General features: G+C 32.7%; 2 protein-coding genes across 2 annotated transcripts; one reads left to right on the forward strand and one right to left on the reverse strand.

The window, feature by feature from the left end:
- Positions 1-3,413: 3,413 nt before the first annotated feature.
- F4817DRAFT_327735 (uncharacterized protein) lies at positions 3,414-5,250 on the reverse strand. The gene is made up of 2 exons (XM_049302076.1): positions 4,676-5,250; positions 3,414-4,517 (listed from the first exon to the last, which is right to left on the reverse strand). The coding sequence occupies exons 1-2, from the start codon at positions 4,707-4,709 to the stop codon at positions 3,778-3,780; spliced, it is 774 nt and encodes a 257-aa protein (XP_049162165.1). The 5' UTR covers positions 4,710-5,250; the 3' UTR covers positions 3,414-3,777.
- A 1,372-nt stretch (positions 5,251-6,622) lies between these two features.
- On the forward strand, positions 6,623-10,575 carry F4817DRAFT_368519 (potassium/sodium eff). The gene is made up of 5 exons (XM_049307251.1): positions 6,623-6,971; positions 7,029-7,228; positions 7,296-7,871; positions 7,933-8,914; positions 8,986-10,575. The coding sequence occupies exons 1-5, from the start codon at positions 6,768-6,770 to the stop codon at positions 10,312-10,314; spliced, it is 3,291 nt and encodes a 1,096-aa protein (XP_049162166.1). The 5' UTR covers positions 6,623-6,767; the 3' UTR covers positions 10,315-10,575.
- Positions 10,576-16,192: the final 5,617 nt, after the last annotated feature.

Raw genomic sequence — 16,192 nt, forward strand, 5'->3', positions numbered from 1 at the left:
GGCGTTCGTTATAGTCGAGATGCTACTTAGGTCGAAATGCACAAAGCGGCTGCAAACGAGCGACGCGACCGCAGGAATAAATCGAGAGTCGAACAAGTAACACGAGCGAAGGGAGAAAGAAATATCCTATATTACGTAGGTGGGCTCGAGGTATCGTAGATGAAGGTACTTAGTTGGTGTTGTTGGTAGGGAAGAGAAGATGGAGGAGAGCCAAGATCCATTCGCGCCTATCAAGATCTGATAGCGGCGTGGGGATAACGACAAGAGCGGGAATAATAGGATAATGTAGATATGTATCTAGGTAAACATGTACCTAATCTATGAGGTACTTCAATGGGTTTGGATAGGACCTGGTATGCGTGTATGTAGAAAAGAAGGTATAATGAAGAAAACGAATGCCTTACTTGAGAACTTTTTAGAGATTTCAGGAACACTTCACTGATAACTTGAGTCAGGATCCCTTCTGAACCTTCTGGACCCAGGGGATATTTACCTTGTACCTACATACGCTGATGGAATGACGAAAGGCCGCATTGCCGGCTGGGACACGTCGAGCTACGCACTACATAGTGCATGCACTAACCCGCTCTAGCTCACTTAACGAGTTACTACGAAACAAGCGTTTATCAATTAATAGCCTATTCCATGTACGAGTACCTGTATGCATCTGTACTTCAACTTTTACGAACTAATACCTAATAACTGCATAATGCTCAAACATCAAACATGTAGTCCGTGCAAGTACCTATATCGAGACTCATCCTGCCATCTCACTACATAGTATGTACCCTTGAAAAAGCTTCAAATGAGACTCGAAGCCAGACATTTGTGTCCAATCGCATAACGAAACCACTTAGTCCCCACTCACAACTTCTATTTTTGACTGGTCCATCCCTAGGGGCCAACACTTGTCGCATAGCCAATGAGACCGTAAGATCCGGGGGGTATCTCGGTGGGGCCATTCTAGAATACGAGCTCGACCGCCAGAGGCATGCAATCAACACTGTCTTTAAATGGCCTTGCGCGCAGGTCATTCTGTCTCATATATCACGCGCTTATAGACGCGTGAATATAAAAATAAAACACGGGTTGCAAATGCTCGAAATGATGAACCATTATACATTCGACGTACCTATATATAGGTAGCCTTCAATCCGAATTATCGAGCGCCTACCATAATACCTAGGTACCTATGTACCTCTATGTAGAAGATACAAAGTCCAGTATCTGTAACGTAGTGTAGTAAGGGTCGCCGCCGATCCCCCGAACCAGGGTTTCGGGAGTTGGGGCTTATAATCCACTATCTAAGAACCTCATCCTTGGCAATGCAAATCTAGCCTTCGAGGCTCCTAAACTACTAAACGATAGCCAATAGAGTATTCAAGAAATCACCCATTACACGTACACACATGTACGTATACAGTATTTAGTTGGTAAGATGTCGCGGCCGGCGCCTTTCTTGAATCAGGCTAAGAAGCCGATACGCTCGGCCGGCTTAGTGCTGCCACGCTTCGGATATCCAGCCGTACCGCAAGACGGTACCACGGCAAAGTCTTTCGCGCGGCTCAAAACAACGATGCATTTCGAAAATGCATGTGCGGATATCTCAATATCTCTTCCGTATATCCGTTAGGGTCCATGTGGGCGACCCCACGTGACGAAAGGCATCAGTACCAACAACTAACTACTCGTGGGAAAGGTGGCTCCTAATCGATGATATAAACGCGTACCAAATTATGAATTCGTCGGTCCTACATACACTAAAGAATCTTCCTATCCCAGAAATGCGCCGCAATAGCCGAGTGAAATATAAGGCCTTTAAAGTGAGGACTTTTACTTACATTGCGAGAAGTCCTTCGCGCATATTCCCCATACTCGGTCATAAATTCCTTCGCTCTAAATTTGACCTTTAGTTTCCTTCACGATTGATTTTCCGGCGTTTAGACTAGAAATGAAACCCACTGTTCCTAGCCCAAACGCAACGAGGTACAACTTAATAGCTATGGCGCTCAGTACATGTTCGGCATATTATTAATTGTCTCACAGAAAATTAAGCTCCAGTGTTGAGTTGCACTCGCACAAGTAGGGCTGACCAATGCCTCACAAGACAGTCTTTGGTGGGAGGAGGACTGAAACCAAGGTACCGCGTCTTTGATACCCCCGTAGGAAACTTTACCTAAGTTTCTATCAAAAGCCACTAGGTTAGTCGTATCATCGATACTATCAATCAAACAATGCGCGTTTATAATGCTCTCTACCATTTCTTCGTATCTACAGAAGGCCACTTAGATAGAGGAATGTTGCATAATGCATTTCATAATCCATAAGCTTGTGAGACGGCCTTCGCCTCTTTGATACTCCTTCAAGGAGGAAAAGTACTTAAGTTACTTAGATACACCTATTGTAGATGCCTGCGGATTTCAATCATGATCCGAGGTTTCGAGCTGTCTGTTATTTGTTCAAAGCTACCTAATAAAAGATGATAACTTCAGTAACTAATGTGTAAATAATAACTTTCAGTAACGAGAGTACGCTTGAGCACAGTCTTTTTCAAATACTGCGCCCTTGGTTGAGGTCATACATATAATGAATGTCAGGATAGATAGATTGAACTATTAACGCCCGCCTTCTACCCTCTTACGAGGGAGCTACGCGCCTCTTATATAGTAGATCTACTCCTCCATCTACCCCTAACCCACTTATACCCTGACAGTCTTGTCGGATGTTCTAGCTAGGTAAGCTCTCCTATAACTAGGCGTAGAATAATAGATTAGAAACACAATATCTTAGAAGAGAGGCGTAATTTATAAGAGGCACGACGATTTTCACCCTATTTTAAGAGGTATAAATGGAAAGGTCGTACATTGATACACCGTGTAGGTTTTGGGAAGCATCCTATTTCATCAGTCTCATATCATAAACTCCATATGGCTTTATTATAACAATGTGATATAACGATAGAACGGCGGTAGAACTATCTGAAGTTGAAGCACCAATGTCCATGTACCCAGGTAATTGATAACAGACATTATCCCTAAGCAGTACCCAATAGTTCGTTCTAGACTTCTGTCAGCCGGGCGGATACGATTAAATACGGTATATTATTAGCCAATATACGGCCTTAGGGACATATCGATTGAATCAGATACCTGCTCGTAGTTATGGACTTGGAGTATGCTAGGAGAGAAGTTGTCACGAGGTAGACTAAGAAGCTAGGAAACAACTTCGTTCCGCGAGGAACTCTAATCTAGCTACGGGAGCCTACGGTTAATACATACTGTTCTTTGTTCTAGATGTCTCATCTAGAATCCTGAAGAAGTTAACCTTGCTTCACTCCCTCTCCATCTAACCATGGTGGAATAGGCATGTCGTGCTAGAGCCGTATATTTCGGTTGCTTATCTTCTATGCAAGATTGATTTTACGATTCTATATTGATCATTTTTGTAGGATACCTACTTTGGATAACCCTAGGATACTATCTTCAGCTAGCTAACGCTACGTTTGTTTGCGTCGCACCACACACATTCCCATCGCACAGGCCTCTGGTTTTCCTTCCATGTATACAACGGCAAAAAAGCGAATTGACCCCTATTCTTTGATCATTCAAGCATCAATATGTACATAATAGGATGAACGTAAAACATTACGCCTCACAAGCCTGCGGACAGCAACTCCCACCGGCGCCTCCAATATTCCCAGCCCATAAGTCTTATAAGATAATCGAATCGATGCATAGGAAGCGGTAAGAACGAACCAAATTCATTCATCATTTTAGTTTAGAGGATTTGATCCGGAGCTCCCTGGCTTCTAGTCTTCCTTGCTGTTCTACCAACGGGGAGTGGTGCTTTTTTATCTTTCTTTGATTCTTTCTTTGGTCGACCAACTTTCTTGGACGTGCCGTTAGTATTAGCTCCATTGGTCTTTTGCTTCTTCTCGGCCGGCGCGTCTTCCGGGGACTCCTCCTGCGTAGCATCACCATTAGATACTTTAGATTCACTTGGCTTGCGTTTCTCTCCAGTATTTGCTTCTGATTTATCAGGCTCGGCAGTAACTGGTGCCGGATCGGCTTTCGGAGTATCATTTGCTGGTTCTTGGATGGGTAGTGCCCCAGTCATCTCAGCAGGCTGGGATGGAGCTGCGGCCGGCGTATCTTGATCGCGAACCTCTTCGATAGTAACGGGGTTAAGAGGCTCTTTAGCTTCACCATTGGTAAGTGACGGTGTATCAGTTGCTATCTCCGTAGTAGTAGACTCTGAAGGCACCGTTTCGGCTGACTTCTCCGGCTGCGAAGCCAATTTATCAGCAGCGTCTATCTTCTCGGCCAATTCCTTTGAATCAGTGGTAGCAGCATCGTTTTGCGCCAGGGTATCGGAGTTAGGCGCAGTCGCCGCCCCGGGAGCTGCGGTATTGGCCGCAATCGATGGCTCCATGGATTCTTCTCCTGCATTAATGGGACTTTTCACAACTGGAGGGATATTGGGTTGCGACCCAGATGTTGTTGCTTCGCTACTCGCGCCTAGTTCTATACAGTTAGTGTACTGTGTTGAATATATTGCGACCTAGTCGCATAACCGTATAAATGCGCATGAGCTTTCAAAATGGCTCAATTTGGCTCGGATCAGGGTCGCAAAAGCTTCTACGATATATAGGCCGCAGAATTGATGGAAACAATACCTTTTTCGATGCCGTTGGTAATGCTGTCGGCCATGTTGATGACGTCAGAAGAGCTAGCTGAAGAAGATGCACAGTGTGCGATAGTTGGTATAAGGGGATCGGTGCGAAAGGAATACGCGAGCTAGAAAGTATAGCGATGTAAAAGTTTCGATGAGAATTTGGTGTTGAGTGTTACAAGGCTTTTACAGAGTGTTGCTAGAAGCTGACATGAAAAGAAGAGGAAAAGGAATAAAAACGGAGGAAAATCGAGGTTTGAGGTCGACAAGCTTCTTGATCCATCTCACAGTTCAGTAGCACGAACGAATCAGAAACGTCGACGGACCGGGAAAACTATTGAGGACGAGGAAGCTTCCATTCCACATCCATTTGCTCTCAGATCCTTACGCAACCGAGACACAAACATGCATACGTAGAATAAATCGAGCAAGGGGGGTACAGGGGAGAAGCATGGAAGCATGGAGAGCTAGGGAACACTTGCATCCGACTACCAATAAGAGACCACCAATAGGACCAAATAGGACCAAATAGGACCAATAGGATCAATGAGGGGAAGCTGCAGAATACACACATAGTTGTGAGAGTTGCAACCGGGGAGATCTAGTCGACCATTGGGACATATTTACGGATTTATAGAATTTATCTAAGAGAATTATCAGACCACATCTGCACTCAGCTGTACGGCATATACTGTAATGATATAGTTACATATACTGTAACGTATTTATGTAAGTTACGAGTATCGAACATGATGTTCATTATACATAACTAGTACATGATAAAAGTAGAGAGAAGACAGACCGATGCTAACCAGCTTCAAATGTTATGAGAGGATGGAGACCATGGTGAATGTGAATTGTCATTTGTCAGCTTGTGGGATGACGTTTGCATCGGACATATCTGTTTTCATACCATCTAACAACAGCATGGGTCGAGGACATACCTAGTATTGAGGACATACCTAGTATTTAATATTATATTCGCACAGTCTAATTAAAGTAAGACGAATAGACGGACTTGACGAATAATATATTCGATCATTTTCAACTTCGATGTCGTAAGGCAAGTTCATACATTTACCGTAAACTGAGGCTCATGTAGAAAAAACAGTGTGATAGGCGGGGGTTTTAAGAGATGGAGATTGGATCTACATTGGTACCTATGTAAAAGGTTGAAATCTTATTTGTTATGCACACGACATGATGATTGAACAATTCCAAAATTCTGAGCCAAAATTTATGCCGACTAGCCGATATTCTACCGCCAAGCATTAAGCGAAAAACCAACAGGTTGGCTCCACTTTAAACTCTCCTCCTGTCCTCCTAAGACTCTCCTAAGATTCTCCTAAGACTCAACTACGAGTCGTGCATCACCAACCACCCAGCCTTGCGAGCCTCTTAGAACAAAGACGTTCTAGAAGCCAAGTCTTAGCGCTAAGAAGCCAAGCCTTGGGTCACCTTGGGTCACCTTGGGGCCAAGCCTTATGTTACCAATTACGAAGGTTGATTCTTTCGCGTGCTGTGCCGAACCCCGCGACTATCTCTTGCTTAGGAGCCTCATCCATCCTTTATGTAGTGATATGGTGTTATCTCTGACGTTTTAGTTTCTTGGGACCGACTACATGCCAATTTTTTTCTTCTTGTATTAGCCAATTAGAAACCTTCACACGCACAATACCCACGCTAAACAGCACTTCGGTGGCTTATCAACTCCTCGAGCATACTAGAATGCATCATGATGGTGATAAGTGCTCTTGGTTTACTTGGCGCCGATGATGGAATCGCAAAGACCTTGTATCTCCAGCAGCGTAGTTCCCCGCGCTTGGGCGAACTGTTTGCTCCCATTCGAGGTTATAAAAGAGATCCATGTCCCGGACCTGTCCGGCTGGGCTTCGAAAATACTTGTGTGATCAGACGATTTCTTTTTTTCTAAGATCCTTTTCTATAAGCTAGGTATCTGGAAATATTTTAAGCCAAGACCAAAACGCTTGGAATCCATAGACGTTTATACCTACAACTGTATTCATCTATGAGGAGCCGAGTTCCAAGTCGAGTCCTAAGCCGACGATATTCGTGCAAGCCCCGAGCCCGATTCGATGGCTGTCCAATTTGAGCGCCATCCATTCCTCTTAACTGTCCAAGATGTTGCTAAGAAACTCGAGACAGACCTCGAAAGAGGCTTGTCATCTGCCAAAGTCGCGCAGCTACAGGAGAAGTATCCCCCTAATGAGTTAGATGTCGGCGGAGCTATTCCCTGGTATAAAATATTCCTTAAGCAACTGTTCAATGCTATGATATTGGTAAGCCACTTATACCGTAGCCGAGAATATCACCATAGAGCTAACCCTAGATAATAGATTTTATTCCTTGCTATGGGATTAAGCTTCGGAATGAGGGATTGGGTTGAAGGAGGCGTCCTCCTTGCCGTTATTGTACTTAATGTTTCAATTGGGTTCTACCAGGAGTATGGTGCAGAAAAGAAATTGGATGCTCTTAGAGCCCTTTCCGCTCCTAGTGCTATGGTACTTCGTGATGGTAGGACTCGAGTTATTCCTAAGTAAGCCTGCATTATCATTCATGTAATTCAATTAGCTCCATGACAATGCTAACGTACCTATTCATAGTGCTGAAGTCGTACCTGGCGATATTGTCATTTTGAAAATGGGTGATACAGTCCCTGCCGACATCCGTCTTTTCGAAGCCATGAATCTGGCCGCCGACGAACAATCTCTTACTGGAGAGTCAGTTGCCGTTGAGAAGATAGTCGAACACCTGGAAGATGAAAACCTCGGCATTGGCGACCGGATAAACATTGCCTACGGCACAACAACTATTCGGAAGGGGCGTGGTAAGGGTATTGTTATCGCTACTGGTATGCAGACTGAGGTTGGCAAGATTGCTGCTTCGACTGCAAAGAAACATCGCAAAGCCGGTCGCTCTATGAACTACAAGAAGTACGGAAAGCGACAGCCAATTATTGGTCTTTTTAGGCGCATCTACGATTTCATTGGCAAGTTCCTCGGACTGACTGAAGGAACACCGCTTCAGATCAAGCTAGCAAAATTAGCCTACGTACTTTTTGGCTGTGCTCTCTTGCTTGCCGTCATCGTATTCGCCGTCAATCAGTTTTCTGTTGACCGGGAAGTTGTCATTTATGCTATAAGTACTGGTATTGCTATCATACCCGAATCCCTCGTTGCGTAAGTTCTCGGCACATATATATCCTTGCCCCACTACCACTAACACTAACATATTTTCCAGAGTCTTGACCATCACTATGGTCGTTGCCGTTACTGTCATGCGTAAGGCTAATGTAGTAGTCCGAAACTTGTCCGCCCTAGAAGCTCTTGGTGGTGTTACCAATATCTGCTCCGACAAAACAGGCACCCTGACTCAAGGGGCAATGATAGTGCGGAAAGTATGGATTCCCTCTAAAGCAATTTATACGGTTGAAGACTCCAAGCACCCAAGTAACCCATCTGAGGGGAGAGTCACGTTCTCTGAGGTTAATGACCAAGAGCCTGAAGAAAGAGACTTTGACCAGGAACGTAGCGCGGCAGTTCTTAAGTTTGACGTTCCAGACGAGAAGCTCAATCCTCCTAGACATAAGAAGGAAGATGAGAAGGAGGCCACTATGAACCCTAAACTAGAGGCCTTCCTCCTTTCTGCAGCGCTTTGTAACCTTGCTACAGTTAGGCACGAACTAGAACCTAGCGATGGTCGTCCCGAATGGCAAGTTACTGGTGAACCGACCGAGATTGCCCTACAAGTATTTGCGTATCGTTTTCAGAAAGGGAAGAAGATCTTGGAGGCAGAGGGTTGGAAGCAAGTTGCCGAATTTCCTTTTGACAGTAGTATCAAGCGTATGTCTGTTGTCTACAATAGTCCACACCTTGATCATAGTATGGTGTTCACCAAGGGCGCCGTCGAGCGAGTCCTTGACCTTTGCTCTACCGTCGGTATTGAAGACTCCCAAGAGCCAATGACTGAGGAGTACAAGGAGCGAATTCTAAAACAGATGGACGTCTTTGCTAGCCAGGGGCAGCGTGTCCTCGCCATCGCTTCTCGACCGTGGGAAGGGAAATATCAGGAAAAGACTACAGCTGAAAATCATGAAGGGGACGATAATCTGCGAAAGAAAGTGGAGAGTGGCCTTACACTCCTGGGACTCGCGGGGATTTATGATCCACCACGGAAAGAGACGACGCCGGCGATCGCCGAATGTGCTACTGCTGGTATCAAGGTAAGTCTTTTTATACTTGTTAACGCGCCTCTTGAGGTGTAATAGCTAGGTACTAACCTACTACGTCGCAGGTACACATGTTGACGGGCGACCATCCTGCTACGGCCGAAGCGATTGCTAAGGAAGTGGGTATTATCCCCAGAAATCTAGGTGTTCTCGGCCCTGAAATTGCCAGCGCGATTGTGCAGAAGGCAAGTGACTTTGATAAACTTTCTGATGCCGAGATCGATGCCTTACCGGAATTACCACTTGTTCTTGCACGTTGTGCTCCGGACACAAAGACCCGTATGATTGAGGCTCTCCGCCGACGATCTGCTTTTATGGCTATGACCGGCGACGGTGTCAATGATGCCCCGTCGCTATCCCGGGCTGATGTTGGTATCGCAATGGGCTCGGGGTCTGATGTAGCCAAGTCTGCGGCCAAAATCGTGCTGACCGACGATAAATTCAATTCCATCGTCGCTGCCATCCGCGAGGGTCGTCGAATGTTCGACAACATCCAGAAATTCATCCTACATCTACTTACCTCGAACGTGGGAGAAGTTATTCTTTTGATATGCGGTCTCGGATTCCAGGACGAGTCAGGTCTTTCGGTATTCCCCATCTCGCCTCTCGAAATCCTTTGGATCAATATGGTGACTTCGTCGTTCCCCGCCTTCGGCCTCGGTCGTGAGCCTGCTTCTCGTGAAGTGATGCGTAAACCTCCGCACGATAGGAAGCGAGGTGTATTCACGAACCAGATCCTGGTCGATATGCTTGTTTACGGATTGCTAATGGGCACTCTGTCACTTATGTCATTTGTCATCGTCATCTACGGAGTGAACGGTGGGCAGCTAGGCGTAAATTGCAACAGAGAGTATGGCGAGGACGGGATTTGCGAACCTGTGTTCCGGGCGCGAGCTACCGTGTTCGCGGAGCTGACGTGGCTGATCCTTATTAGCGCCTGGGAGTTCAAGGACATTCGCCGGTCTATGTTCCGTCTCAACCCAAATGACAGCTCCAAGTTCCCGCTCTTTAAGGACGTCTACGAGAATAAGTTCTTGTTCTGGGCGGTGGTCGTGGGCGCTGTTAGCGTGTTTCCCGTTGTATACATTCCCACAATAAATACCAACGTCTTCAAGCACGTTGGTATCAGTTGGGAATGGAGTCTTGTTGTCGTCGCGACCATTGTGTTCGTTGTTGGCGTGGAACTCTGGAAGTTGGCTAAGCGTCACTTCAGATTACTCGAGGATGCTGCCGTCGTGAGAGGTGCGTTCTCTCAAGGTAGCGAGGAGGGTGGCCGTAAATTCCCCCACACGTTCAGCTTCAGCAGTCTAAAGAGCTGGCGGAGTATGGGGCAAACCCAAACCACTGATACCCGGGCCAGCACGAGGGAGAAGAAGGACATAAGTCCCGTATAAAGTCATACATCTTGGATAGGACGTAATTTGTTAGCTTGGTGAAAGCGATAAGTATGCCTTCTCCGGGGTTGAAAATTCGACATGATAAAATGGGGACGGTATTTACTAAATATTGTTTAGAAAGTCGAGGAAACGTTTATCGACTAGGATACACGAAGGATACCAGATGGTGTAATTATCGTATGCTTACTGTAGATACCATGTTGACGAGGTTTATGTCTTGCTTTCTTTATTCCTTCAATTAATTACGCAAGATAGCTCAGAGATATAATGTGTGTTAAAGTTTAGAGGGATACTTAGCATAGGTAACTGTCAGATTAGTCAGCCCTGTCAGGTAACCTGAAAATTCTGATTTCCCTGTAATTACCTGTATTTTAAACGTTTTCACAATTTTAATAATAAACAATTAAATTATTAATAATTATATTAATATTGTTTTAATTATTACTTAATTGTGTATATTAATTGTTTAATAATTAAAAGTTTTATACGTTTAAATGTAAAAGTTTTAAAGATATAATTTTAATTAATGTTATTTAATTGTATATATATTTTATTATAATAAATTTTAATAAAATTATTAATAAAATAATATTTATTATAAATATTATTATATTTGTAAAAAAGTTTAAATTAACTTTTTTTAATAATTAAAAAATTTAGAATAAATAATTTATTAATTTAATAAAAAGTTATAAGTTTTAAAATTAAATTAATTTTAATAATATTGATAAAAATGGCAATTTAATTTATAATTTTTTAATTATTTTAAAAATATTTAACTTAAATAATTACGATAAAAAATTGTTAAATTAAATTTTAAATTAATAATTATTAAAAATGTTAATAAAGGTAAATTTATTAAATATAACCGTATAAAATATAAAGTTGTTAATTTTTATTAATAATTTTATTAAATTATTTTAATTAATAAATAAAATAATTAATTAAAGTTGTAAATAATATTTTAAAAATTATATTTTTTATATTAAACTGTTAAATTTATTTAATAATTAAAAAGATAAAATAATTAAGTTTAAATAATTTATTATAAAGATTATATTAAAAAAATATGTTAAAATTATTGTAAAAATTTATAATTTATTTTATAATACGTATAATATTTTTAAAAATTATTTAAATATTTACGTTTTAAAATATAAGATTTAAAAAAAATACGTAAAAATAATAACATTTTTTATAAAGGTATTTAAAAATTAAAAGATTTAAATAATTAATTAAAAGATTATTTTTTTACGGATAAAACGGTAAAAATTAATTATTATTAAAAATTTTTAAAAGTGATTTTATATATTGGTATAAGTTTTAAAACCTATAATATTAAAATAAATAATTATATAAAATATAATTTTTTAAAATAAAATTTACGGTAAAATATTATTATATAATAAAGTAATAATAATGTTATAAAGGTATATTTAAATTTTTAAAAGTATTAAATATAAAAGTAAAATATATAAAAACATTTTTAAACTAATTTATAATATTAATAAAAGTAAAAACATAAATTTAAAAATTAATTTAAAGCGTTAAAAAAAGTTTTTATAATTGTTTAAACATTTTAAAAAAAAAAAAAGTAGTTTAAATAAATAAAAAAAAGTTAATATTAATCTTTAATAATTAATTAAATAATAACATATTTTATAAAATAAAAGGAAATGTAAAATTTATTAAAATTATTACAATATAATAAAATATTATTATATTTTTAAGTTAAAATAATTTATAATTTTTAAAAATAATTTAATAATTTTTAAATTAATGGAAATAATTTTTAAATATATTTTAAATTTAATAGTTAAAATAAAAGTATTAAAAAAAAAAATAATGTTAAAATATTAAAAAAAAAAATAATTAATTAAGCTACCAAATAACAAGTTTATAAATCGGCGTTTTTTTTGTAATATTAATATTAAATGTTTTATTTAATGTAAATTAATATTTTTTAAAAAATTTAATAATATTAAATTTAAAAATTATTATATATGTATTTAATTAAATTTTTTAATTTTTTAACTTTAAAATTGTATTTTTAAATAATTATATAATTGCCAAAAAAAAACGAATTAAAATAATAAGTTATAATAATGTTAATATATATATTATATATTTAAAAAAGTATATATAAATATAATTAATAAACATTATTTATTATAAAAATTTTATTTATAATTTTATATTATTAAAGTTATTAAAAAGGTAAGATTATTAATAAAATAATTAATATAAACCTATTTATTTAAAGTATTTAAATAATATTATTATTATTAAATTTGTTAATTATTACAATTAATTTATTTTTAAAAATATATTTTATAAAGTTTTTAAAATTATTTTTTATGTATACTGTAACGATTTAAATTTAAAACTTATAAAATTACCAAATATAATTAATATTTTAAAATAATATTATAAATTAAACCACTTAAGTTTTTAAATTTTAAAACATTTTATAAACGTTAATGAAAAAATATATATTAAAAGATTTATTATTATTAAATATAAAGTATACGGGATAATAAAAATTAAATAATAAATAAAACGTATATTACGGCGTATTAATAAATTTTTTAAGATAAAATTAACATTAAATTTTTATTTTTTAAAAACATTTAATAACAATATTATAAATTTAATATTAATTATAAATTATTAAATTAAAATAATTTTTAATTATTACTTAAATAATAAAAAATTTAAAACAATAATTATAATATTTAAAAACTTTATAAAACTATTAAAAATTTAATACGATATAATATTATACATATAAAAGTTAAATTAAGAAATTATTTAAATTAAATCGGTAATTAAAAATTTTTTTAAAAGTTAATATATAAAATTAAAACTTTTAACAAATTATATTTAAGTATAAAATAATATTATTAAACATTTAAAAAATATAATAAAAGATAAAATATATGTAATAAAATCACATATAAAATTACTTTATTTTTTATAACTTAAAATTTACAAAGTTATTATGTATTTATATAATCATATATTTTAATATAAGTATAATTAACGTATACCATATAACCGTTTTTATATTTTTATAATAATAAATAACGGAATTATAATTTAAAAAAAAAAATTTTAATAAATTTATTTACAAATATATAATTATAAAATTTATATTTTAATAATTAACATATTAAAAAAAACTAATAAAAAATAACGTTTAAACTTAAAAATTTAAATAAATTATCTTATAAATTACATTTTAATAAATATTTATAAAATATAAAATCTTTATATTAATAAAATAATAAAAATTTAAAACGTTATTTTTAATAAAAATAACTTATTTAACAAAAATTTTATAAAATTAAGAAAAAGATTACATAATAATTTTATATATATAAATATTAAATAATACCGTTAAATATTATAATTTATCCAAAATTTTTAACCAAAAATTAACTTAATTATAAATAATAATATAAATAATAATAAATTTAAATAAATTAAAAATATAAATATATTAACGTTAAATTTAAAGTTATAAATAAATAATATATTAAAAAAATTTAAAGTAATAAATATATCGTTAAAAATTAATTATTTTTATATAACCGCAAAATTTGCTTTTTTACCAATTTTAAATATATTATTACTTACAGTTTTATTTATAATAATAATATAATTTAAAACGTTAATTAATTTTAATATTTTACTAAAAATATAAATCTTATAAATTAAAATTTAACAAATTACATTTAATGTAAATAAATTAAATAATTAAAAAAAAACATATAAAAAATAAACGATTAATAAAATAACGGAAATTTAACTTTTTTGCAAATTATTTTAACATAATTTAATTATTTAAATAAAACAATTTAAAATTAACTATTAATAAAAAAATAAACTTAAAAAAATACATTAAAAAAACCTTTTAAAACCTTTTAAAAGGTATAATAACCTTAAAAATCACTTATATAAAATAATATTTAAAAAAATAAAAAAGATGTATTTAAAAAATTACCGTTAAATAAAAACGTGGAAAAAAATCTTAAAAATTAATTTAAAATATTATAAACAATAAATCTTTAATTATATATAAATATATATATATAAATTTAATAAATATAAATATTTATAAAAATATAAAATAAAATTAATAATTAAAAATAACCAATAAGTTTTAAATATTAAAAAAACATACGTTTTAATATTAATAAAAAAGTTTTTTAAAACTTTAATAATAATAATTGTAAGATTTAATTTTAAATTAATATAATATAACATAATAAATGTTTTTATTAACGTTAAATTTAAAAAAAACATATTTATAAAAATGTTTTAAAGTTATTAATAATTAAATAATATATTAAAATTAATTAAAACATTATATAATTTAAAAAAGTTACTTTTACTTTAATAATAAAAATTTATAATAACGTTAAAAAATTTAAATTTTAAATTAATATTTTAAAAATTATATATATTTATAAATAACGGAATATTATTATTTATTTACGTTAATAATATAATAATTACATATTTTAAATTAAAAGAATTATAAATAAATTAACTTACATAAAATTTAAAATAATAATATTAATTTATTAAAAGTAATAAATTATAATAGTTTTTAAATATTAAAATAATAAAAAATTATAAAAAGTAATTAATTTAATTAAATTAATTTTTATATATTAATAAAATAATTAATTTTATAAAATCTTTAACATAAATTTTTATAATACCAATAATAAAAAAAAAATTATTACCGTATAATAAAATAGTTTTAAAAAAGTTTAATTATTATTATTAATAAAAAATAAAATTTATTTTATATGTAATGGTGATTACACGTTTTAACATTATTTTTACAACTTTAAAATTATTAAAATTTAATAATAATTTTAACTTAAAATATTATAAGGTAATTAATTATATATTATATTACTTTAAATATATATAAACATATGTGTTATAATTAAATGGTAATAATTTTTTTAAAATTATTAATAATATTTTATTTATTAATAATATTAACAATTAAAAAAGTTTTTAAATATATATAATAAAATTATTTAAAAACATAATAAATTAAAAAATAAATAAATAAAATATAATAATTATATTTATAATAAAAATTAAATTATTAACGTTATTATAAATAACAAAAAAAGTTATATTTATTATACAATTAATTTAAAATTTTAAAATTAATTTAAATTAATTTATAATTATAATTAATTATAATAATAAATAAATAATTAAATTAATTAATAAAAATATTAAAAAATTAAAAATAAAATTTAAATATGTTAATATATATAATTATTAATTATAATAAAAGGTTAAAAAAAATTATATAAAAGTAAATTATGTTAAATTAAAAAATATAATTATAAATAAATTTATAAAAACGTTATTTAAAAAATTATACAAAAAATTTAAAAATTAAATAAAATTAACAGATATTACGGAACAATTATAAATAAAAAAATTACAAAAATTAAATAAAAAAATAACTTTAAAATAAAAAATACGTGTTAATAAAAATTAAAAATATATAAAACGTTAAAAAAAATAAAATTAAATTATTAATAATTTAAAAAATAAAGTTATTTAAACTAGATTAATTTTACGGTTATATTTAAAAAAGTATGTTAAATTAATTAATTTTATTAAATAATTTAAAAACTTTAATTTTTTTATAATTATTTATATTTTAAACGTTTTTATAACTTTAATAATAAACAATTAAATTATTAATAATTACATTAATATTGTTTTAATTATCATTTAATTATACGTATCGGCTATTTAACAGTAATTATGTGGCTATGTAAAATAAAAAAATGGCTTTGGTGTAAACTTAAATCTTATCAATCCATTTTAC

Source organism: Daldinia loculata, assembly GCF_022478755.1.
Source record: "Daldinia loculata strain CBS 113971 unplaced genomic scaffold F4817scaffold_7, whole genome shotgun sequence".
NCBI classification, from domain to species: domain Eukaryota; kingdom Fungi; phylum Ascomycota; class Sordariomycetes; order Xylariales; family Hypoxylaceae; genus Daldinia; species Daldinia loculata.

Excerpts from the sequence above, each read along its gene's own strand:
- F4817DRAFT_327735 (XM_049302076.1), bottom strand. The coding sequence starts at position 4,709 with ATGGCCGACAGCATTACCAACGGCATCGAAAAAG. Across the intron at positions 4,518-4,675 it reads TACCAACGGCATCGAAAAAG|GCGCGAGTAGCGAAGCAACA; the intron begins GTATTGTTTCCA and ends GTATAGAACTAG.
- F4817DRAFT_368519 (XM_049307251.1), top strand. The coding sequence starts at position 6,768 with ATGGCTGTCCAATTTGAGCGCCATCCATTCCTCTTAACTGTCCAAGAT. Across the intron at positions 6,972-7,028 it reads TGTTCAATGCTATGATATTG|ATTTTATTCCTTGCTATGGG; the intron begins GTAAGCCACTTA and ends CCTAGATAATAG. Across the intron at positions 8,915-8,985 it reads GTGCTACTGCTGGTATCAAG|GTACACATGTTGACGGGCGA; the intron begins GTAAGTCTTTTT and ends ACTACGTCGCAG.